At 44.2% G+C, this 25866-nt stretch overlaps 1 protein-coding gene across 1 annotated transcript; it reads left to right on the top strand.

The window, feature by feature from the left end:
* Positions 1–465: 465 nt before the first annotated feature.
* Positions 466–24844, top strand: il17rd (interleukin 17 receptor D). Its single transcript, XM_076025204.1, has 16 exons — positions 466–690; positions 11619–11673; positions 14692–14814; positions 16502–16620; positions 16970–17090; positions 18232–18276; positions 18674–18825; positions 19011–19076; positions 19284–19338; positions 19508–19618; positions 19725–19909; positions 20131–20246; positions 20515–20778; positions 21416–21958; positions 22636–22937; positions 23288–24844. Exons 1-16 carry the CDS (start codon positions 571–573, stop codon positions 23410–23412), a joined length of 2502 nt encoding a protein of 833 aa, XP_075881319.1. The 5' UTR covers positions 466–570; the 3' UTR covers positions 23413–24844.
* Positions 24845–25866: the final 1022 nt, after the last annotated feature.

Below are 25866 nucleotides of genomic sequence, written 5' to 3'. Positions count from 1 at the left end.
GTGTGGTTTTGAAGCAGCTGCTGCCGGACAGATGTGTACGAGGTTGGGAAGGGTTGGGGGGACCACTAGAACAGGGGTGGGCAAACTTTTAGACTGGTGGGCCACATTGGGTTCTAAAATGTCACAAAGGGGGCAGGAGCAGATGAATGGAGTGTAAATATATATATATATCATAGGATATATAGGAATCAGGAGCTTTAATGCCCTTTGAAAATGAACAGAAGCAAAGTTACAACAAAAAATGTGTCGTTGAAGCCCCACATTATTTAGCTTTTTTTTTTTTAAATGCATACGGCCCCCGGGCCGCAGTTTGCCCACCCCTGAACTAGAATAAACCAGACTACACCACTGACAACAGTGAAAACAGTGATTTTGACCCTGCCCAGAAATGCACGCACCCCCCTATTGCGATTTTTGTGACACCGAAGCGCGCCTCCGTAGTTCCAGCGGTGCGCGCTCCCGCGATGCGCATGCACGCTATCGGCAGGCACGCAGCAGTGGGCACGACACCGCGGCGCTCCTGCGACTGAGTCCCGTCCAGAGCCAGAGCTCCTCAGACCGGAGGGAGGAATGGCGGCACCTCGGAGTCTCTTCACCTCTCTGCCCGCGTTGTTCCTGCTCCTGTGTTCCTCTGCTGGATATTCGAGCTCGGGCAACAGGAGGGCAAACCAGGAGCGGTGCGGCTTCAAGGTAAAAAAAATAAATAATAAATAATAATAATATTAATAATAATAATAATGATAATAATAATGATGATAATAAGCCACGAAATGTGCACCTTTCGCAGCGAGTTGTTGACTAGTTTTTGTTTTGGCGCAGCTGGAATCTCGTCAAGACGGTACAAGAATTCCAGTTCCAGGAGTAGTGGGTTTATCCCCCCCCCACCTCAGCGTTTTCTACATTTGTTAGTTAATTATTATTGTTATTATTATTATTATTTATCAGAATGAGCACAACTTTGACGGAAGTTCTTTGTTTAACTTTGTAGCCTGTTTGTAAGTAGCGTCAGTTAGTCACGCTGATGTACCTTTCTCACCTGTTAGCTGCTCCACCTCCGGTTTTGTGTAACTCTGGCTTCGTAACGCGACTCGCCAAAGTTTTTTTTTGTTGTTGTTTTGTTCCAAATCTAATTTATGAATTTCACTCGCTCAGTTCGTGAATGCGCAGAAGCCAGAAGAATGTTTTTCAACACTTCCAGTGTCAGTAAGACGTCTCGCTAAATTCGGCATAACGTTGCATCTGCCACAGTGGGTCTCACGCCAAGTCTCACGGTGATTGTATTTAATGTTCCCACAACGTGCACGTTAGACACGTTGTGCAGTTAGTACAACACATGAATTATACAATGTCTATCTTTTTTTTCCCTAGATTTCTTGTCTTTCATGTCTGCATGAGACAACCTTTTTCTTATATTTACTCCAAAATCCCAAATATAGTTTCAAAGCTCATCATGCGAGTCCCAGTGAAGTTTTGTTTGTTTTACATTCTAAAAACTGGATTCTTATATTTCTTCTTTCACAATGCCAATGCAAAGTCTTTCTCAGCTGCCTAAACAGAACAGCTGTATCAAATGTCCTCAACCTGGTGCTCCATTACACGATGACAGAAGGATAAGTCACGCAGCCTCTGCTGCTTCTTCTTTGGAGTTTTATGGTTTTGGAAACTGCAGGTAGTAAATGTGATTTCCTGCCTAGTGTTCTTGTGTGGTTGTGCCTGTGTGTGTGTGTGTGTTTTTAAAGGACTTTTGATGTGGAAAACAGGAGTCTTTGCAGCATCTCTCCTGTTACCTTTCGCAGTAGCAGCTTTCACTGGTCATTGGCTTGCTTTTGCAATCTTGATTTAACAACACTCAAGCAGATTGTGCTTCTTCCGCTAAATTGAGCTGATTTGTTGCGCTTTTTTTTTTTTTCCTTAAGAGGTTTGACTTCTGTCATTTTGGCGTAAGGGTTGCACGTCCTCACACTGGGACGTCTCAGACCCACTGTCCCCAGTCCACGTCACTTTATAATCATCAACAAAGTCATTATTCGGCAGGTTAAGAAGACTGATGCTTTTGTTGTGCGTAGCTTTGTCATTAACGACTTCCTAAAACACAGTCGTAAGGTGTTGCGATTTTCTTCCACCTCGTCTTAAGTTTGGACCTCCAAAATGAGGCCCGAGAGTGAAACAAAGCAAACTTTGTTTGTTTTTCTATGCTACGTGAAAACGATCACTTCTTGAGTGTGCGTGTCTGCACACACTCCAGGTTTTCTTGTGTTGACGGATGAGCCCTACCTGTCTTTGATGGTGTGTGTGTGTGTGTGTGTGTGTGTGTGTGCGTGCGCGCGCGCGTTATCCTGGTTTCCTCTTCTGGGCTTTCAAGTGTTTTCTACAGGAAGCCCCACACTATTTACTCTGCTAAAGCATTCCTTCCTGAACACCCCCTCCACCCCCCGACACACGAACACACACACACATGCGCCCCCCGCCCCCTCACCCCCACTCCTGCCCCCCCGCCATCCCCCACTGCCACTTCCCCTCTCTTTTCACAGCGCACACATCAAAGGCAGCTGGATGGGGGTGTTAGGACCTGCTATTCTACAGGTGTGAGGTTATTAGAGCTCTGTGTGTGCGTGTGTGTGTGTGACGGCTGGGAGTGCTCTGCTGGTTTTACAGGTCTGGCTCACGCTTGAAAAAAGAAAAGAAAAAGGGCCCTGACTTTTTTTTTTTGGGCCAAGCTCGTATTTTCTTCACTGGGCTCCATCGCCGTGATAGTGACGGGTCCACCGTCCAACTTCCTGCTACGAATGCCATTCAGTGTGCAACGTTATGATAAGGCCATGTCATAGCATGTTTTTGTTTTGTTTTGTTTTTTTAACTCAAAACCATAAAGGTCACAGGTCATTCAAATACAAAGCCCCATCCGATTGGGACATTTTACCATCAACTTTAAAGTCCATCACCTCTTTTTTTCACCTTCAGAGCAAATTTATTTGCCCATTCAAGAACAAGCTGTTCTTGTTTTTGATCATTTCTTGCTTAATTCATTTCATTGATTATTTTCCTAAAACCGCAGTTGCCTTCTGTTGCTCCCGATGTTTAATTGTGATGCATATTTGCATGGTTAATAGTGATGTTAACAATTAATCAATTATCGATTAACTGTTGATTAAGAATTTAATCGATTAATTGTCTGTTAAGAATTTAATCAATTAAATTAAATTAGTCGCAATTAATTCTTTAAGGGTTAAATAATGTGTTCTTTACACAGTTTTCATTGTGAAATTTAGGTTCTTATGAAAAATCATTGCTTATCAATTAATCGTTAATCGATCGATAAGGTCGATCAACTAATGATTAATGAATCAATTAATAATTTGCATCCCTAATTGCTTTGTGCGCATGTATGATTGCCATGTGTGCATAAATGTACTGTAAACTTAATATTTTGGTGGCCTGTGATGTGAAGAGGTCATGTGGGGGCGGGGGCTTTGGAAGTTGGAGAGCAGTGTGTTTTGTGTATCTTTGTAATGCGTGCCTTTGTGTTAATTGTATGTGGGACCTCCTTGAAAACGAGATGCTGCAACTCGAGCAGCTACCCTAAAGAAATGGAAATTGAAACGTTGCGTTTACGTGCACGAGCAGCTATGACAGTGAGACCTCTGTGGGGTTCCTCCTCGTTGAAAACGCAAATGGCGACGTTGGCTTAAGTTTTGGATTCACACACTTCAGCCCAGCAATCTGGGCTGTCATTGTGATGACAACAGCACAGCACCACTTATTAGTGGCAGTTTCTTTTAACAAATATTTTGTGACATGTTTATACCAGAAATCTCCCTCTTACTTCTTCACATTGTACCGTTTGTAGCCTGGTGCTAATCAGCACTGACTGCAGGCTCGTCGCTGATTATAAATGTCAGAAGGTTGTAAAGGGGGCGCCAGAAACGTTTGGCTGGAGGAAAAATGGTTGCAGCTCCAAACTGATGTCTTGCGCAAGAAGGAACAAACAGACTTTGGTGTGTCTGAAGTTTTGTGCTGTGGTTTGTGTGTGGTCCTCACCTGTTTCGAGCTGCCATTTATGAACTAAAATAGGAATTCAAAGGAAGATGTCACTGACTGTGGGGATTGTGTGGGACATACAGGAGCTACTCTCGGTTGTTGAGTTTCACGTATACAACTGCTGGAGTGGCAAACAAATAATGAGGATTGCAGGTCAGGAACATGGTTTATTATTTGTAAAGCCTGACGGACAACTTCCCAGTTGTATTTTTTCTTCCTGGATTTTCATCAGAGTGGCTCAAGGTTCTTCTAAAAAAAAAAAAAGAAAATTCCGGAGAAACACATCTGCTGGAGCCATCAGCGTCTGTCTCAGCGGAGGAAGACGCACCAATAAATACACCGGCTTCCTCCCCTCGCCCTCCTCCACCGGACTCTTCATCTCTCTTTTCTCACCGTTCTAACGCAGAGTGTTTCCAGTCTGTGTAGCCGGAGCCGCGTATCCCGTCATCCTCCTTGGCTCCGGTATGTTTTTGGCATCAGAAAAGCCTCTCAGGGCGTCGCAGTTCGACGGGCGTCCGATGCGAAACACATGTTGCTCTCTGGTGTCTGGATAATGCAGGAGGTTGAAGAGATCGATTCTGAAGCTGCTCGGCGTAAAAGCCATCTCGAGCGGGGGGGAGGGGGGGGGGGGATTCGAAGCAAAGCTCGTTTCACACGAGGGCTAAAGGCAGGACTGGGCAAACGTTTTTGACTGGTGGGCCACAGTGGGTTCTAAAATGGGAGCAAATGGATGGAGTGTTTTGGTGACCCAACTCATAGGAGGAAAAAATATATCATGGGATATGTAGAAAACATGTGTTTTATTGTCAATTGAAAATGAACAAAATCAGTGTCTTTGAAGCTCCACGGTATTGAGCTTTTTATTGAAATGACTCTTAAAACACTGAGAAAATGGACATAAACATACGTCACATCACAAATGCCAACTTTTTGTTGTGGAGTCCCCCACCCACCCCCACCAAGTCTACAACAAAATCCACAGCACAGCACAGCACAACGTGTCCCAGGAGTGTAGTAGCATTCAGAAACATAGAAATAATTACCGTTACAAAGATCTGATAAAGGAGAGAAAAAATATCATAACAGCACACATGTATACATATGTGTACTTTTATGTATGCATCCATATACTTTCGATACCCGCTTATTGCTGAGCTCAGGGTCACGGGGGTCTGCTGGATCCAATCCCAGCTAGGGCGAGGGCAGGGCTTTAGCCCTTTGGTCAGAGAGTGTTGGCGGCTTATCGGAGATCCATTTTGGCAATATACTTTTGATATACTTCTGAGTTATTAAAGTTGTTGAAAGCAGAGGAGTTGGTCAGCATTTGGCACCAGCCAAAATAAGTATTTTGTGCAGAAATCTGCTATATTCAACAGCAAAACCTAGCCTTTATTTTCACGCTCGTAAGTCATTGTTGCTGCATTGAGAAGAAACTGAGGAAGTTTTGCTCTACGTGTTGTACTTCATTGGTTACAGCCACTCAGAGTGCCCACCCTCGGCGATGCGGTCGGCGACTGTGAGCAGGTCACATGACTGAAAGCCCGCACCCCTGCTGTCTTTGAACCGGACCCCCCGTCCGTCTTCGATACTGACGTTCGGCGGCGGCCGATGTTGGCCTGCATCCGCTCAAAGGAAAAGTCAGGATTTGCCCTGCTCCCGTCGCTGTAAGTCCTTTAAAGGCCACATTGTCACAGCGGGAGAGGAGCAGCTCCTCCTGGGCGAGGAGGAGTCGCCACGGAGGGGCAGGGGGGCTGTCATTGAGGAGCAGTCATGCAGGAGGAGGAAGCTGCAGGTTTTGTTCCTGCGGTGGGAATTTGGGAAATCTCTGGTTGGCTGCTCTTGAACACACACACACACACACACATGCACAGAGTTGCATTGTTGCCACTCACTTTTGTTTCCAGCTTTTCCTTTCTGGCCTCATTCCTTCCTTTTTGCCCTTCTTTTTTCTTTTCTTTTTTTTTTTACTTCATTTGGTTTCGATCAGATGGGTTAATGAACAGGACAGCCACAGAGAATTCTCATTTCTAACCCGGCAAACCCCCAAACACAAACACGGTGCTTTCTCTGGAATTAATCGCACATGTCACTCACTTCGTGGTCGCTAATCGTCCTTCAGTCCAGGTAAATATTGCTCCGTTAAAACAACGATATACTAACAAGCTGATTTAATAAGGTTGTAAAAAGACACAGTGAGTCTGGCGCTTTAGTCGACCGGCCTCTCGTGCCACTTTCCCACTGAAATTAGCGGGTCGACGCGGGCATTTTAAACGCGGGTCGACCCCCTAACACCCTCCGCTAAGCAAGCTTTGTAGCCCAGCAAGCTTCTTAGCCTCCACTTTCACCGCTGTGTGTCTGCTGACGTCATCGCGCTATGATCGTGTTGATGAAGTGTGACAGAATTCAGGGAAGTAAACAATGGAGAGCAACATGGAAGCGAGTCCAGCGGTGATCAGTGTACTTTCTTGTTGGGCTTGAGGCTTGAGAAGCTCGCGAATCTCACTGTATTGCCAGTGCTACAACATGCTGAATGAATCCAGTCTCGAATGCAAACAGAGCTTCCTTTCGTACGTGATATACGCCGCGACTGGCACGATATTATGACGTAGCGCACGTAACGCTCGTAACGCTCGACACCATCAGGTAAATTAGCGTCTTGACGTGGGTCTGGCTTTCCCGCTGCGGAGTCGATTAAAGACGATTTTAACCCGGATCGCTTGGCGGGTTGTTTGATGCGGAATGACGCGAGTCGGTGAGCCTTTCCCACTTCCAACAAGTGCCGATTGTTAGCGGGTTTTAAACAGGTTTTTTGGCCAGTGGGAAAGGGGCTTTACACGAATCATCCAACATATAGTGTTGTTTAGAAGTAGCTCTTGTCATAGCATCTGTTGAACTCCCCCAATTGTCAGTGTTGGAGCAGCCATGTTGACCCATATGGTAGTGTTTGGGCATGTGTGTGTGTGTGTGTGTGTGTGTGTGTGTGTGTGTGTGTTTGAGGCAGGAAGACATTAAGAGGAATAAGGCTGAGTTTTTAGCCCCCTCTGGCTTTTTTTGTGTGATCAAGCCCTTCATCAGCGTAACACAAACACGCACACAAACACACATAAACGCACGCAGACACACGGGGAGTCACTGTGAGGCTAGTTGCGCGGGTACAAATTCATTAAACATGTTTTTTTGAAGAAGTTTGCAGAATGTGTTTGACGTCTTTGTTAAGCTCAGACCTTGAAGCTGCTGTGAAAGCTGGAAGCCACACTTGTGTTCTTGTGCCTGGGTAATAATGTCATATTGCACACCGCCCTTCCCCTTTTGGGGTCACGTTAGCAGGGCTACCTTGTTGAAGGTTGTGAAGTTTCCAACACTGCACACTGAAGTTTTGGACCATTTAGAATAACACTCTGCATTTTCAATGATTTACACGAGCGGTCAAAAGTCTGGTTCTTCATCACCTTTACTACTTTCTACACTGTAGATACACACTGAAGACATCAAATATATGACCAAGATATGTGGATTAATATGGCAACGGATTTTCTTTTAAAAAGTGTAATACCTAAATATGCTGTGTTATATATATTTTATATGAGGGTGGCTATTCTAGATCATATAAAATATAAATCTTGTTTTAGTTATTTCAAACCTTTTTGTTTTATACATATTTCACGTGTATCCATTCACAGTGACAATCTACAATGTAAATAGTCATGAAAATGAAAGAAAAACCATGAAATCAGAAGTATGTGTCCAAACTTCTGACTGGTAGTGTACGACAGCACACCTTCAGATTTTCTCTTCCTCTTGCTGCAACAGACCTCCTTTGGCATCTCATCCCTGGTCACATGACTGGTGTGTTGATTAAAGGTCAGCCGCGAGCGTGTCCCATGCTCTGTCCCACATCTGGAACTGCTCTGCCCCTTCCAGCCCCCTAGTTAATATGAGGCAGAGGAGACGTTTGCTATGTGAACCTTGAAAAGCTGTAATTGAGGGGCTTCCTGTTTAATCATGTCCCTCCTTCTCTCTCTCCTGACTTCCTTCCTTCTTCCTGCAGGGTCGATGATTACTTTTTTTCCCATCATCCTTCTCTCCCCCTTGTAGTTCTGATAGCTCTTGTCTGGATCAGCTGTTCTGGCTTGCCCTCCTTTCCTTCCTCCCTCCGTGCCTTTTTTTTTTCCCTCTCTTCCTCCATTCTTCTCCCCCCGCCCCAACTCTCCTCTAAGCCCTGTGATTAATTGCTCTTGATGTTCTAACTGCGGCTGCAATTAGCTGTCTGATTGCTGCTAGAGCTCATTTGGTGTGTCTGGGGGATTCCCCGGGGAATTTCTGCTTTTGTCAGCGATAAAAGTATTTTTTTATGTTGGTTTTCTTTTTGATACCACGCCTTTATTGGTGTGTTGTGTGCTTTCTCGTCTTTTATGCTCAGCTGGTGACTCGTTTCATGTCCAGCTGTAGCGCTTTTTATTTTCCTATAACGAGCTGCTATCTTTGTCCGTCGGCCGCGCTGCGCTCTGCTGTTGTTTACTGATGTGAACTAAGCCTGCTCAGGCCTCAGGCTGTAGGAGTTGGGAAGGGGGCGCACCGACGATTCCGAGTGAAAAACACCTGGTTGCAGGACGGTTGAGAAGTGGCAGAACTGAAAGATTGATAGTTGCAGCCCCGCGATCTGAGCAGTGGGCCGGGTCACCGGCACCGGGAAAGGATTTCTTTTTAATTTGTGACTTTTGTGAAAGGTGTTTTCAAGCCATGTCAACATTCTTGTTTTAGTGTCGAGTCATTTTAAATGCTCACTAAATAGATAAGTAGATATTCGCCGGTGAATTAGATAAAAACAGAATCAGATATATTCATTAATGCAGAGTAAATAAAAAAGTCTTTTGGAAAAGCAAAGCGGCACAGTCTCTCTCAGTGCAGGAATTAAACATTTATAGTAGATGAGAAATAGACTGTGGTCTGGTCCACATGTGCATCTTTACAAATGCAGTTTTTTCTATGCGGTTTGGTCGCTCATACACAGGCAATTGGATTAAAGGTGGAATAAAATTTAAGTTCTTTTCTCATATGGACCCATCTAGGACCCTTATGATGAGAAATAACTTAATTTCACTCAAATTACTGACTGTTTTTTAAGGCTTTCAATGATGAAAAGCAGCGAGGGTCTCAGTTCTCTTCCGCTGAGACTCTTGAAGCTTCTTTCCTGCATATATATATATAAAGTGAGAACACGTCAACCTCCTCAAAGGCTGACGGGTGCCAGTTTGCTCTCTGAAATCAGATGGTTTGAGTGATCGGATGACAATATGGATTTGGACTGTTTCCACTTGGTTACTTCGTGTGATTTTTCACGATAAGAATACGAAAAACGCTTGAAATGACCAAGAAACTATAGTTAACATTCAATATATAGATGCTGCCTTAAAGGCATCGAGGTATTATTTTTTTTTTTTGTCCGAAGACAAACTTCCCTCCTCTGTTTTGAATACACTCACAATACACGTCATTAATGAAGAACTGGGTGGCTCGGAGCCGTGCATCTGCTCTGTGTGGGCCGCCGCCAGGTGGTCTCGTTTCCCTCAAAAAGCCCCACGAAAGCTTCTATTTACCGACCTACACACTGCAGGAAAGGCTGAAGCAGAGCCAGCCTTTGGTGAGGTGAAGGCGGGGGCTGGGAGGTGTTGCCGCGCAGCCAATCAGGAAGTCTGCGCGTCAGTGGGAGCTGGGAGAGAGAGAGAGAACTTTTCTTGATTTTAATTAGCCTCTCATTGCTTGTTGCCAGCGGGACGTCGGCGCTCAGCAGCACGTAAACCCCTGCGGGTCAAAGGTCAGCAGGGGAAGCAAACTGTATCATTTGAAAAGGAGGTGTGTGTGTGTGTGTGTGTGTGTGTGTGTGTGTGTGTGTGCGTGCGCGTTAAAGTGTGTTTTGCCCCCTTTTTTTATCGTTTGTTGAGTCTTTTTAAAAACACTTGGTCCATTTAAACCAGGGAGGGTCAAACTCAAATATACAGTGGGGCCAACATTTAAAACTTGGACAAAGTCTCAGGCCAACATTGATATTTATTGAAAAAAAATCTTCCTCCAAATATAACCGTGAACCTTTTTATATGGACCCAAACATGTTTTGCTTCAACCTGAATATGAGACAAGCAAAGCTTAATACTTTACAATAAATAACTTTATATTGAACACATGCAAAATTGAATTTCAAATTCAAAAAACTCATCAAAAAACTCATTAAATTGTAATTTAAAACTCGTATGCCTTTTATTTGCAGCCTTCTGATTTAAATTTCATCAGTAACCCTTTTCCACGGGCTGGTAAGACATTTCAAAATAAAATAACGACAATAAACCACGTAATAATAATATCCTCAATGAACGTCATGTCCTGATTGAGGCACCAAAATACCAGTAGAGCTTTCTGGGATTTGTATTAGCATTAGTATTAGCAGTACATATGCTGTATAATACCTGCGGGCCAGCTTTAGTTGCCAAATATAATTACACTACGGGCCAATTTTTTTTTGCGAGTTTTTGCGAGTTTGACACCTGTGATTTAAACTATTTGCCAGTTTATTCAGTTTGGTATCAAACTGCCACAGTGGGTCTCCACCAGACGCTGTCACCAGCAAAGGGGGTGCGCAGATGGGTCGCTGCTAACGAGCACTGCACACTTTGTACGCACAGTGGAGGGTCTGTCTGATTGCTTTCAGGTGCCTGTGCGTGCATGCGTGTGTGCGCGCGTGTGTTGTGTGTGTGCGTCTGACACCCCTGTAACAAACTGGGAAGATAAAGTCTGCGTGGCCAACGGGCCAACATGAAAACAAGGTCACAGCAGTAAAAATGCGCTCGGCCTCGTGGGAAGTTGACGGGCCCTTGTTCCTCCCCTCCAGGTACTTCCATCAGGAACTCGACTCTAAATGAGGTCGGCTTTTTACACAGGGTGGGCGGGGGTGGGGTGGGGGGTGGCATGCTGTGCGTGACCCTGCCGGACCATTCGGGGGGGCCGCGCCTGCTCTCGTCAGGCGTCGTCTGGACGCCAGTGCACGTTTAGAACTTGAGCAGTTCGCTCTGCCACTTTGCCTGGGTGTGCTTCCCGGCTTTCACGCACGTCGATATTCCGCCGTGCTTCCCACTTTGTTGGTAAAAAATTAAAAGCGTTTGGTTTTAAGGATCGGGTATTTTTCCAAACTTTGTATTTCCTGGTGAAAACTCCCTCGAGATTCGGTCAGGTCAGGTTGTAGAGAGCATCGGCGGAATTGGGTTCTACAGCGGCGTTTCTCAACTGGTGGGTTGCGACCCATTTTTGGGTCGCAGAGCTGTTTTGATTGGGTCGTGCGGGGGGTTTAAAATATATGTATATATATATATATATATATATATATATATATATGTATATATATATATATATATATATATATATATATATATATATATATATATATATATATATATATATATATATATATGTATATATATATATATATATACATATATATATAAATATGTATTTAAAAAAACATTGATTGCCAACATGTTGATATGCAGTCAGTCAGTGATTCCTAACGCTTGTCACTCTCTGTTTCTCAGGCTCAGACTGCTGGGGATGGAAGTCGTCGGTTGGCCGTCACCTTCAGAGCTGACAGTAAGTAACTTATTGAACTTGAAGAGCTCCGATGTATCTCTCTTACTCCTTCAAAGAACAAAAGTCTCTTATTAACAAGCCAGCGTTTTGGCATGAGCTAAACCTCCAGGCAGACCTTTCTGCCTGAAGGTTTTGAACGTTTGGACATATGAGCGTTTGGATCGTTGATGGTCCTTACAGATTTTGCCAAGAAGCACCTGAAGTATCCACATTTCACATTTGGCTTATTATTTTCTGCAATAAGAGATTTACAGGGTTTGCAGGTCCTAAAAACCACTTTCGTTTTACGTCACGTCACCCAGCAGGAGCATCTGAAGTCTCCCAGAGCCTCCATCTCCTCCGTCCCCTGCTCCCCTGCTTCCTCCCCCTTCCTCCCCCTCCATCCCCCGCTTCTTCCTCCTCCTCTTTTGTTCTTTTCTCTGGAAAAGTCAAGTTCCTGAGCCGTGGCCGATCCCGGCCTCCAGCCCTTTGTCCGTGACCATGAGCGGAGAGCACTTTCAGATTACTCCATGTGTGTCTGACTTTTTTTTTTTTAGATTTTTATTTATTTTTATTCTTTTGCGATTAGTGGTAACCACAAACTACCTTCTTTTTCGATAATGAAATCTTTAACTAAACTAAGCCATCTCACAGTTTCAGTTTAAAAAACCTTACATATTTAAGTTTTCTAATTGTAATTTTGTCAGTTTTCAAACCTTTCATTTTCTTTTTTTTAGCAGTATTTGCTCCGAGCAGAGGTTTTATTGTCATATTGAAGAATTGAAGATCTTCTATCAAATCTAAAATTCCAGCTTCTTCCATCGCCCCATGATCTCCGGTAAAGCAAACGCCGTTCATGAATATGTATATAGTGCCAATATTTAACAGCTCACCAGTAATGCACAGGTCAGGGGTCAGAAGGTCACGAAACATGAAAATAACGATTAATCCTGCTTTGAGGACAGATGGAGTAAAAAGTTTTCAATCTCAAAAAAACTGCAAGCCAGAGTGAAGCACAGAGATATCTTAGCATGACAATCAGAATCAGCTCTGTGTGTGTGTGTGTGTGACACAAAAAAACAATGGACACACCTCACTGCTTCCTTTTCCATTTGTTCCACCACCTAAAACCTGATCCTCGGCCCTTTGAGGAAGAGGAGCCAGCGGCTTCCTTTCCTCCCCGCTTGCTGTGATGTCACATATAATGGGAAACCGGTTGACCTATGACCTCTCAGCCACTTATGAAAGTGGGTCAGATCACGCTGTTCATGGAAATGAGTTTACACCCAGGAAAGGAAAGTATGGGATTTTTTTTTAATCTTCTCACTTGTTACTGACAAAGCACCATTGAAATTTTTTTTTATGTTTGTAGAGGTTGAGTGTGCAACACGGCAAACAGCAAAGGCCTACGAATGGGATTTGTATTGTTTAAAGTTTAAAGTCAAACTGATCATCACATCCCCATTGATGCAACATGTGTCTTCGGCATTGGAGCCCTCACTGTGAGGGAGCGTTGAGCTGCAACACAGCAGCATTTGTGAATGGTTGGGAAAGATTGAATCAACGTGGAACAATCCAGCATTCAAACTCCTCCCACAACCGGCTTTTTTTTTTTTTTTAACTTGTCAGTCCTCGCGGTCCTCCTCCTCTTCTTCCTCCTTTTCTTGTGTCTTCAAAGCAAACCCTTCGTACAAAGAGGAGGTAAATAAGAACGGAACTGCAGCCGTGGCTTCCTCCGCACAGAGATGGTCAATGGCGGAGGAAGAGGAGGCAGGGGAGCGGTCAGCTGTGACCTTCTTCTATAGCCCTGAACATGACCCCCAAGTTGAGGAGGGCAGATTGCAGATGAGCTCAGTGCCATTCTCGGCTCACCCTTCCCCGGTCTTCTCCGTCCCCTTTCGATTCTTCCTTCCTCTTCCCCTCCTCCTCCTCCTCCTCCTCCACCTCCGTCCTCTCCGCCGCTCGGCGGCCGGCAGGAGGAGCGGCGAGCACTCAGTCGTGTCTGAGCTCACGCCCTTTTCCTTTCTGCCGGTTAAGTCCATCTTTTCTCCTGCGATCCCTCTCGGGTTCATGGCTGGCTGCTCCTCTTCCACCCCCCACCCCCCTGCACACTCCCCCCGCCTCCGCCCGCCTTCATCTCTCTTCAGATTAAACAAGAAAGCGAGGGTCACACAGGAATCCTGGGTAATAAATTAGCGAGGTGGCGGTTATTGAAATGGGGATGACCAGTCCAGTTTTCTGCTGACAAAGTTTCTTCGGCTGACGGAGTTCTTATGGTTCTTCAGTTTGACCTCTTGACCTGTAGCGACCGTGCAGAAATTACCAATGACTCTCTGGATTTTCGCCCCGGGCCAACACAGGCTGCGTTTCCATGACAGTTTTTTTTTTTTCATGCAAAATAAAACTGATATTTCTAAAATTTCAGCAAAGCACAATTGCGATTTGCAGGTGTTTCCATTGAATGGTGTGAAGCGCAGAAGCCGTAATTCTCGTCAAATCTCGCAGGACAAAATTTTACGAGAATTACGTTTGCTTTTGTTTGTTTATGTTTCTTTGCTGTCAATAATGGTTGTTGTGTATTCCTCTTTCATTACTTATAAAAAAAAATATTCCGTCTCCTCCTCCGTCCCTGGTCACGTGACCCCGTACGTCACGTCCTTTGACGCATAAATGTGAAAAAAGTGTTTCCATGACACTTTTGCGATATACCTCGATATGGATACGTCTGAAAAACCACCTCATGACAGTGTAACCTCCTTTGAGCGATATTTGAGAGGTTTTTCAAGTTTAGGTGTTTCCATTACCAGTTTATATTGCGATATTTAGGTTTTTCGCAATTCTGGGGGTAATTGTTACGCAGCTACAGACGTGCACCAAGTGAGGACTGAGCTCAAACAACTTGAGCTATTACAGGTAGAATGTTGCACAAATCAGCATTTTTAAAAAAGGCAGGTGGTGCTAATAACCTAATTGTGTGTCGGAACAGGTTCGGTTTGCATGTGCATCACTTCACCTCTGGCTTCCTCTTCCCGTCTGCAGACTGTTCGCTGATCTACCCGACGGGGAAGCACGTGATCCACGAGGTCGCCAACGTCTCCTTCAGCCACCTGGCCTGCGACGACCAAGCGGCCGTGGTTGTTCACTGGTCTGCCAGCCCACTAGGTAACTGCTGCGTGTGTGTGTGTGTGTGCACGTGTGTGTTGATATGTCGGCCTGTTTCTTGTTTTTGTCCTCCTGCGCATCCTCACAGGGGGAGATTAGAGGGAAGGGAGGGTGGAGAGCAGGAAGGTAAAAGCCTTTTAAGTGACAAAATCTGAAAGATTACCCGTGTGTGTGTGCGCGTGTGTGTGTGTGCGTGTGTGTGTCTTTGATCAGGCCAGCAGAATACGGGAGAGGATCACATCTCGCACTACAATACCTCGATTTGACCGTGAAGGAATGTGCGTGTGTGTGTGTGTGTGTGTGTGTGCGCGCGTGTGTGTGTGTGTTCAGTGTAACGTGAACCTCTCCCCCTGTCACAATAGAGTCCGTTGTTTTCTCACAGAGACACACGGACCCTGCAGAAATGTCCCCGTGTCGCGGTTACATGTGAACAGCGGCCAAAATCTGATGTCTTGCACTTCAGTGTTAGTTCAGCTTCTCTGAAAAAAAAAAAAACCCCGCACAACTGCTGTTAAAAGTGTGATGTTTAGGGGCTCTATTTACAATAGATGGATTATTTTATTATTTGTTGCTCCAAAACGGATCAGTCAACTCACTTGTTTATCACTGTGGTTGAGAAATTCTGTTTTTGACTCTATCAACTCTTTTGGAAACTAGTTGATATCTCACATGGCTATAAAATCACATTTTTACTTCAGTTTTCTCCTTTTTTGAAGCAGCATAACCCTCCATTCACGGACAGATTTAGAGACTTGAAAATGACAAATGCAGCAATAGATATTGCGCCAAAGCTTCTGTTTCAATCCAAAAACATCCTGGTCCCTCTAGGACTGTGCAGGAGGGACAGAGAGAGAGAGAGAGAGAGAGAGAGAGAGAGAGAGGAAGGTGTTCAGGAATCTGCCCCGGAGACAGAAAAACCTGTTCTTCCACTGCTCGCTCACTCCTCACTCGCTCCCCACAGAGCTAATAGGAAAAACATGTCCTGTGGACGCAAAGGTGTAATTATAACAGAGTCATGTTTTCAAAGAGCACAGAGAAGGGGGAGGAGGAGGAGGAGGAGGAGGAGGAGGAGGAGGAGGAGGAGGAGGAGACAAAGAGATGGGGAGAGGAAGGATGAGAGGGGAGGGAACGAGGATGGATGACGGGAGGACATAAAAGGAAACAATACAGGGCCAAAAGGAAACGAGGGAGCGGGGTGGAGGGGGGGTGTCTCTGAAGAAAGAAAGGTGAAAGCAGAGAGGAGTGGTGAACTGATGGAAAAGTAAAGGGGGAGAAATGAAAAGGGGGAGAAAAACGGAGAAGAAATCAAGAGATTCCTGTAAAGAGGGAGAAATGAAGGTAAAAAAGGAGTGGAAAATAGGAGGAAGAAAAAAATACAGGGCAAAGAGTTGCAGTCTGAAATGGAAACTCTAGGGTAAGATGAACTGGATTTGAGAACAGGTTGTAATGCTCGAGTGAAGGAGGGCAAACCTGCTGAGGACAACAAGGACACTGGATAAGGAAAGGGGGAAAGTAAAGCAAGCTTGATTTTTAAAGCAATTAGTATGGCATAAAAAGAAATACAGAGGGAGGAATGAGGTGATGTGTGGATTATTAGTGGAGGAAAGGAGACGAGACTTGAAAGATGCAGAAGTGTGTTAAGTTTGAGGATGAACTGGGAGCTGAAAATCCCTCTGCGTCTCTGCAGGAATCGAGCACGTCAAAGGCTTCCGGGTTTATCTGGAAGACAAGAATCCAGAGGGGAAGCAGTGTCAACACCTCATCCTCAAAGACCCTCGGCAGCTCAACTTCTCCCACAGGAACACGGTAGGGCCGCAAGAGATTTCACTCGCGACAGGTTAAAATAATTTCAAATATTTTATCTTTATTTTTTTAAAGAAAAATGTCAAACAAATTTCCCGATTGGGAATGAAGTGCATTTGAAAGATGCTGCAAATCCACCTTAGGTTTAGTAAAGTGACCACAGTTACAGTCTTTTTGACCAAACAAAGATGAATCCCTTGGGATTAATGAAGTGATGAACTTCATTAGTGTGGCTGTTGTGACCATCAGGTGCACTGCTACAGGCCCACAGTGACACAGAAGCATCATTTCTTTCTTTCTTTGACCATGTGTGTAACTGTTCAATGTTTGTGTTGCCCCCCCCAACCCACAGAAGCTGAGCAGTCAACCGTTCAGCGGCCTGACCTTTGACACAGACTACATGGTCCGGGTCATTCCCTTCCCCAGCCTGATGAACGAGAGCTTCTTCCCTCCGTCCTTCCTGAGGACCAACTGTGAGTGCAGGAGTCACTTTTGGAATCTTGCATTTGTTGCATTGTTTGCATTGGTGCGACTTAGCTCGGTTTAGCTTATTATCAGTCTCTTTTTTTAAATTCAATGCCAACTATTTTTGCACCATTTTATAAAAAAACAACTTTGCTTCGTAAAATTAAAAAATAAGTTTGAGGCCGAGACAAGACCGAGTAAAAATGCCCCCGAGTCAGAGACCAGACCGAGACCCTTAAAAAGGGGTCTTGAGACTGATCTTGAGACCAAGACCAATCTCGAGCACTACATCACTATTCTAGCGCCACACACTGAAGGCAGAGGGGAAGATTTCAAGCCCGCTAAGCAGAGCCAACGATAATGCCCTCTGGCAAAATCGAAGACGTGTTGTTGACATGTTTGAACAGCTTTAACAAGGCAGCACTGTGTGTATGCAAAGCAGGTGTGACTGGTCAGCGCTGGCTGTGAGACAGCGCCACCCTTAGGAACGTAGGAACGGTGCACAAACTGCAGAATGACGTCGCAATCGGCTCTTTCCACCTTGTGTGCAAAGAATGCTTTCACATTAGTATGAAAGCATTCTTGGAGTATGAAGGCATTCTTATGCAGTATGAGGGTCCGACTGGGACAGCTTTTGAGCAGTGTGTGGTGTAGTTGTATGTTTTCCTCAGTTTGTTTCTAAAAATAGACCCTCTGCCGTCCTGTGGTCAGAAGGTGCTGATTTAAATAGCAACTAGGTTTTTTTTTATTATTGCACTGCTGACCTCATTTCAAAAGACATTTATCTTTCCAAGTTGGACTCAAAGTTGTTAAACGAGATGCTAATGAGTTGACATAACTTAATGAGATTAAACATGGACGGAACTTGACAAATCTCGTGCCTCATAAAGGTTCATTCAAGATTTTGTTGGATGTGTAAAAAGGAGAGAGAGATGTTTCCTGCTCTCATCCTGTTCTCATTCTGCTTTCTAGCTCAGGGGGGAGTTGGAACTTAAGATTGTTTTGTATTGGAGCCAGGACAAAAACAAATTGTAACAGTGGATAGAAAAAAACTCATTTTAATGTTAAGTAAAAAAAAAAACTGTTGTTAATTGACAAAAACTCAGGATGAATCTTGTCTAACCTCGTGTGTGTGTGTCTTTCCTCCAGCTTGTGAAGTCCTCCTGGGATCGGACAACCTGGTTTGCAAACCTTGTAAGTTCTTCAGCGGCGTCGTCATAACTAAAGCCATGTGTCGGCCATTGGTTCAAAGTCTGTAATTGAAAGTGTTCCACAACATTTTAATCCAAACAGTGCAGCACCTCCAGGTTTTTAACCCCAGTGTGTCCAATGTTTTGTGGATTTTTTGTGATCTGCTGTGGAATAAAATTGTTTTTAAATCATCTTTAATGCTGTTATTGCATATATTGCATAATTATTTAGTAAAATAAATTTAATGAAAAAAAACTAAAATGTTAAGTTTGACCTGAATTAATTGTTATTAATAACAGATTTCTAAACATTTTTTTGAGACATCACGGCAGGAAACATACACAGATAGAATTGAGCGTACGTGTTGAAGACCGTGATGGTCACCTTTGTTTGCCTGCAGTCTGGAAGCCAAAGACCCTGAACGTGTCGCAGTTGGGGTCGAACCTCCACGTGGCGTTCGAAAGCGCTCCTGCCTCCTTCGGCTTTCACTTCTACTACCTGTACTACAAGCTGCGTCAGGACGGGCCCTTCAGAATGCAGCGCTGCAAACCCGTGAGTCACGTCAGCCACGGCTGCTTCTATACTCCCTCCGTAGACTAAATGATGCGGTTTGGTGTTATAGGTGCCTTTTGAAATTGGTACTTTTTAATTTGACATGCCCGCTGCCAAGGTTGCAGTTATTCTCTTATAACATTTAACAGTTTTTTTGTTTTTTGTTTTTTGTTTTTTTAATTTAGGATTTGAACCAACCCAGAACTACGTGCATTCTTCAGGATGTCACTCCAGGAACCTACACTCTGGAGGTACATAAACGCAACACAGGGGCTCAATTTATTTCTCAAAAACCTTTGTCGGTTTTTTCAACTAGTTCAGCTGGCATTTGTTGTAATTGTACAGTCTAAAAAACATGTCTGTTAAAATACTTCATCTCTAAATGATGGTAAGACAAACTTTATTGGTCCTCAATTCATATTGATTCATTTAAATCTTCCACTTTTTTTCCTATGTAGCTGAAAGATGACAGTAACACAACCAGGAGGCAGACCCAGTACTACGTCAGCCAGGGTGAGACACACACACACACACACACACACACACACAGAGCACCTTCTAATAGTAGATGATGCTAACAAACGTTCCCCAGACTAATATGATCACTAATGTTAACATTTCTATTTTTTTCAAAGTTGCATACGGTCTTTTTACATGATGTGTGTTTTTTTCTCACCTCTAGTCCACTCCCCGTGGGCGGGGCCTATCCGTGCCATGGCCATCACAGTGCCCCTGGTGATCATGTCTGCCTTCGCCACCCTCTTCACAGTGATGTGCCGTAAGAAACAGCAAGGTGAAAACACCAACTCAACCGTAGATTCGACACAGACACACGTGGGGTGAATTCTGTGAAAAGGTCAAACATCCGACCTGACACTCTACTCCATCTGCTCAATCAGAAAACATCTACAGCCAGCTGGATGAGGAGAGCAGCGAGTCCTCCAATCAGAGCGCAGCGCTGAATGCAGAGCGACCGTGGCCCCGCCCCAAAGTCTTCATCTGCTACTCCAGCAGAGACGGCCCGAAGCACACCAGCGTCATCCAGAGCTTCGCCTACTTCCTGCAGGACTTCTGCAGCTGTGAGGTGAGACGCAGAGCGAAGAGAGCAGAGAAACCCGCTACTGTTCTGTTTCTTTGTTGTTTTTTTTTACTTCCTAAGGTTAAGTCTGGTCGTTAGAAGCACTACTATACATCCTGTAATTTTGCTAACTGCATTTCGTTGCTCTGTACTTGTGATGTACAATGACAATAAAGTTGAGTCTACGTCTGAATCTAAATGTAGATCTCTGCTTCACTGCTGCTCAGGTTGTGCTGGACCTCTGGGAGCACCTGGAGATGTGCAGGGAGGGCCAGATGTCGTGGCTCAGCAGGCAGCTGGACGAAGCCGACTTCATCATCACCGTCTGCTCCAAAGGCCTCCGGTACTTCAGTCTCATCTGTGTTTTTAACAGCCGAGAGTGCCTGTATATGCAGTTCCTCCAGTGGCCCGCTAGATGGTGCCATAGTGCTTTTCAAATCAAATCAATCTTTTCCTGTTCCCTCCCTAAAAAGCATAGGATGTTAATGGAATGTTCTGATTCAAAGGGTCAAGAAATAACATGTTTTGCTGTTATAACTATGGAGACCAAATACATTCATCTTTCCATTAGTTTTCCCTTTTGATGAACTATTTTGACCGCCTTTCTGCAGCTACTACGTGGAGAAGAGGAGTCGCAAGGGGAAGACTCCTGTCAGCCGACGCAGCAATGCAAGCAGCAGCAGCGGCAGTATTTCCCCTGCTGGCGGATCCGGCAGTGACCTGTTCATCGTGGCCGTGTCTATGATTGCTGAGAAGATGCGGCTGGCCAAACAGAGCGAGGAGGGCGGGGCTCAAGAGCTTGACCGCTACATGACCGTCTATTTCGACTACTCCACCGAGAACGACATCCCCACCATGCTGAGCCTGGCGACCAGGTGGGCGCAGAATATCGCTTTAGCTGCGTCCTAATAGTCCAGTGTGTAAATATTTTAAGGAAGCCGCATATTTAAGGAGAGCTTTTTTCATTCTTAGGGCACTATCAGGCAGACTTCCTTAAATACTGGGATTCCTTAAAAAATGACAGCTAACTAGGAGTAATAGCCTTGCTCTGTTTATATTCTATGTATGCTCAATGTTTGTTACTGGTCAAAGCTTAACACACTGCCCATAAATACATTCATTAAAGTGTATATATACAGTACTTGGATGAAAGTAATTTGGTTTTTCAACCCTTAGAATAGAACAGTTCTTATATGTATGTACAGTATATTACATATATGTGTGTGTGTGTGTGTGTATGTATGTATGTATGTATGTATGTATGTATGTATATATATATATACACACATACACACACACACATATACATATATATACCTGTTCTAGGGTTGAAAACCAAATTACTTTTATGCCAGTATTAACTTTTATTAATGTATTTATGGCCAATATGTTGAGCCTTTACCCATATAAAAATCATAAATGAGGCCAAATTTTACACACTGGACCTTTTGAAAAAGGTCTCTCGCATGTCCTGCCACTGACCTGGGAAACCCTCCACCTCATTGTGTTCAGGTTCAAACTGATGGACCAGCTGCCTCAGCTCTTCACTCGACTCCACTCCAGCCACCCCGGCCTGGCAGACCGCGAGCTGCAGCCCGTCCACGTCTCCAGGAGGAACTACTTCCGCAGCAAGTCGGGGCGCTCGCTCTACGTGGCCATCTGCAACATGCACCAGCACATCAGCCAGAACCCTGACTGGTTCGAGAAGCAGCCTGCCCCCTCGGGAAGCTCCTCAACCCCCTCCAGATCCGCTACGGCCTCTGCTGAGGCGGCGCCGAGTCCCCCACCCAAGGCCCACTGCTCGTCCACGTCGTCTCAGCCGGAGCAGAGGTTCGACTCTGGCCTGGTGCTGAACGAGGTGGTGGTGAAGACGCCGCCGCCACTCGAAGGTGGGCGGGGAGCGCTGGGGAAGAACATGCTCCTGCTGGCTCCGGGCACCAGCACCAGCACCAGTGACACACCGGGCCCCAGTCACAGTCCCAGCGCCCGACTGGGTCTGTGTCCCAGTCCAGAGCTGCCACACTGCCCCCTGGCCCTCCAGGAAGAGGAATGCAGGTAGAGCATTCTGCTGTAGGCTCTTATTGTCATGCACAGAGGTGGCAAAAAGTATTCACATTCTGTATTTAAGTAAAAGTGCGGATACTGGTAAGCACTTGATTCAACTTTGTTGCTCAAGAAAAAGTAAGAAAGTGCAGGTCCTGAAATGCACTAAAGTAAAAATTATTATTTTTTTGCAATTAGTGAAACAATACATATGTGGATAAGCTGAGGTACTCTAAAATGATCTCTTTCTAAAATATGATCAAGTTTTATAGCCTAATTGAAATAGCTCCCCTTTAACAACTATTTTAATAATAAGTGAGTCACTTTTAACAGATTGTGGATCTTTTCAACACTTTTAAACACAAAAGTAACAAGCACGTTTTTCTAATGTAAGGAGAAGAAATGACAGATGTTTGTGTACAAATTTAGGGTAAAAGCTAAGAGTCGTCTAGAAAAAGAAATACTCAAGTAAAGTACAGATACCTGAAAAAATCCACCTAAGTCATAGAGAAAAGTTAAAACAAGACACATTGCGTCTCCGTAGCGTGAGAGGAGCGTTTCGCAGGCATCTGCTGCTGCTCCTGAACGTCCTCTCCTCCACACTGTTGCTTTTCATTTGTCCACTTGAGTTAAATCCACAGCTTCAAAGACTGAGCGCAGCTGAATTTCTTTTTTCCACACACCCTCAGGTCAGCATCGAGGGTATCTGGGCTGCTGCCAGAAGACTCTCTCTCTTCCTCCTCACCCTCCTGCGCCTCCTCCTCCTCGGCCCCCACTCCCTCCGTCCTCCAGGAGGGGGCGTGTCCCGCTCCCGTCCCTGCCGAGGAGAGCCACCCGTCCCCCCCGGATCTCCCCCCTCCCCGGGACTCTGGCATCTACGACTCCTCGGTCCCGTCCTCTGAGCTCTCCATCCCACTGATGGAGGGCCTGTCACATGACCAGGTGGACTCCTCCTCCTTGGCTGAGAGTGAATCGTCTTCTTCCGGGTTAGGTGAGGCTGCCTTTATTAAAGTCCTCCAAGACTGTTTATAGATAGATAGATCGATAGATAGATCGATCAGAAGGAGAAGGTGAAATAACTCAAACAAGTTTTCAATTTTAGATGCTCTAGAATAGCCACCGTTCATATAAAACATATATAACATGATAATAATAGTTTTTCGGTATTTAACATTTTTTTCTTTTGCCTCATTAATACACTACGGAAGCGGATTGCTGCTACCCTAGTGTCCAAAATTTTGACTCGCGGTTGTTTTAGTCCCGCTTTAATTTCTCAATTCAATGTTTTTTGATTTCTTCAGTGTCGTCGTCGCGTCTCAAAACCAGCCGTGTGTCTTTCAGGTGACGAGGAGCTGCCGGCCGTCACGACGCTGCGCTGCAGCGCCTCCACAGTCTGTAAAGCAGAACTGCACCACCACCGCCACCTGGACCACAGCGACAGTCTCTCGCCCGTCGCAACGTTGTAGGGGCCACCCGGCCACTCTCGAAAGACTGATGATGTCATCATGGGGGGCCAAAGCAAGTCTTGGATCAGACGTGGACTTGTCGCCATCTGATCTTGACTGAAGATCACAGAGTGGCAGTTGCCATGGGAACCACAGAGTGTTTGGAACTATGAGGGAAACGAGTCATAATAATCTAATCTCTGTGGTAGTAATTTAACACTGGTTCTTCGCCCACCACTGAGTCCCAGTCCTGCGGTCCACGACGCTAGACACTGTGTTCTGCCACACTCAGAACACGGACCAGTGGTCCCTAACGGCAGAGCTCGACGGGTCCTGCTCGGTGGGGGAGCAGCATTGAAGGACTGGCTCTCTGGACGCCACTGAGCCGGAACCAAAAACCCACTTGCGATTCTTAGAGGGCCGACTCTTCTTTACGTCTGCTACATAAACGAAACTCCGAAACAAACCGGCACCTGTAGGTGCAGTAATGCAGAGGGAGACTCACTCGGCTTGGTCACTGTGTTCACATCTTCCTGGACTTTGTTGTGTTGCAGAGCTGAAGCAGCCGCTAAGATGAGTGAAGGTGTTTTTGTGAAAACATCTCATGTTAAAATATTGAATGACAGGATTGACGGTGTTGTTAATATTTCGGACCAAGCAAGCTTACTACTTACTAAGCGTTGACATTTTTCCACTCTGACTTTTGATCCCAGGCGTAGCGTTTCGGATGGAAACGATCTTCAAAATGACAAAAAGATAAAACATTTTATTTATATATTTTTTGTAGATTGTTTTTGTAAGACTGAATTTTATATGCGTACCATATTTTATATAAAAATATATATTTGTAAATATATTTTTTAGCCAGCCTATTTTTATGTTTCAAGGCCATAGCCTGAAGTTGAATTATTTTCCTTGTCATAAAACAAAGTGTAAAAGAAAAAATATTACAGTATTCTACTCTCACGTGGTACAGTTTGGTGTAAGAGTTGTGCAAATTGTGCATGATACATTTTAGTTTACAGCAGGGTATCATTTTAGATAATGTGGTTATGCTGCTAAACTTGTGGTTGCTTATTTTGAAATGTTGAATCTTACTGTTACATTGATAGTCATGCATGTTTTTCTTTTTTAAACCTAACCCTGCTGATTATTGAATGCGATGGCAGGGGATGACGAGGGCATTTTGAAAAGTGACACTTTATTCTATAATTATGATACCACTCAAAAGGTCACAACTGTGGAAGCAGGTTGACAAGTTGTCAAATGTATTGTGTGGAATAATGAAGAATTATGATCTCAGTTTAAAAGGGAAAGGAGTCTTTTTTTTAACTACACTTTTGGAATTCAACAATTCCTTACCAGACATTCTTATTTATTTATTTGCAAACATACACCGCTCCTCCATTGATCTGGTGATAAAACATCTGACACGTGTAAATGGGAACAAAGTTTGTAGAAAAAAAAATTGATTATTTTTTATTTTTTTGTCCTCAGCTGCAGTTATTTGGCTTCTCTGACCCTCATGTTTACTCACAAAATCCACTTCAGTTGTTGAGAGGGAAGAACAAGCGCTTCCTTTTTATTTTGCGATTGTGAATATTTCTATGGCTCTGCTTGGAAATGGCTGTTGTATTCTGACTATGTATTGTTGCGTCCATCTTTGTTTGTTGTTTTTCCACATTTATTTTAGTATTGTACTGTTTTATGGTACCTCGATGTAGGAAATAGAAAACTCACCCTATCAAATAAAACTGTTGTTTCAATCTTTTTGTCTCTTTTTGATTTAAAAAAAACAAAAAACTGCAATATTTGTGCAGGGCAGAGTATGTTTGAGTAATTAAAGCACTTAAAGATCTAAGATAACACCGAAATCTCCATCACAGTAATTTTGCATTTTGGGTTTATGGCAGATTTGTCCTGTGCTTAGAGCTGACAAGCAGATCATAGTAAAACACACACGTTTAGCTGACATAACACCAGCAGACAGCTCCATAGTTCATGATCTCTGAGGCTTCACCTCTTAAGATAACAGACACCAGATAAATCAACAGCCAGTCCAGTGAGGAGCTGCCAGCAAAATAAAAGCATTGCCTCTGATTGCTGTGGATCGTTAACAAATTATGAGACCTGTTCGGTAACATTTTTGCATCTACACATAAAGTTGTTTTCCATTACATACCATCACGATTAAAAATAATCTTCTTATTTCAAAAATATTAATGTGCTCAGTCACGATTGGGTTAGTTCAAATTAATAATTAAACCTTTAGTACCCTTTTTAAATGGAATATTATGATAACTGGTAAAGTGTGGCAACTAAAACTGCAAAATTCTTATCAGTATGAAACTACAATACTAAAAATACAAAGTAAAACTATAATACTTATGGCAATACAATTACAAACTATATGCAGTATGGGTCTACTAAGTGCAGAGAACTACAATGTGGCATCGTGGCATCCCATAAAATATT

Source organism: Nelusetta ayraudi, unplaced genomic scaffold, assembly GCF_046127955.1.
Source record: "Nelusetta ayraudi isolate G7.1 ecotype Tasmania unplaced genomic scaffold, CSIRO-AGI_Nayr_v1 ptg000017l, whole genome shotgun sequence".
Taxonomy (NCBI): Eukaryota; Metazoa; Chordata; class Actinopteri; order Tetraodontiformes; family Monacanthidae; genus Nelusetta; species Nelusetta ayraudi.
The sequence above is the reverse complement of the archived record's forward strand: the minus strand, read 5'-3'. Positions and strand labels throughout refer to the sequence as shown.

What these genes read in the sequence shown, in the direction of transcription:
- il17rd (XM_076025204.1), top strand. Translation starts at nt 571, where the DNA reads ATGGCGGCACCTCGGAGTCTCTTCACCTCTCTGCCCGCGTTGTTCCTG. An exon ending in GTCCTTCCTGAGGACCAACT is followed by an intron (nt 17,091 to 18,231) that starts GTGAGTGCAGGA and finishes TCTTTCCTCCAG; the next exon opens with CTTGTGAAGTCCTCCTGGGA. An exon ending in CCAGTACTACGTCAGCCAGG is followed by an intron (nt 19,339 to 19,507) that starts GTGAGACACACA and finishes TCTCACCTCTAG; the next exon opens with TCCACTCCCCGTGGGCGGGG.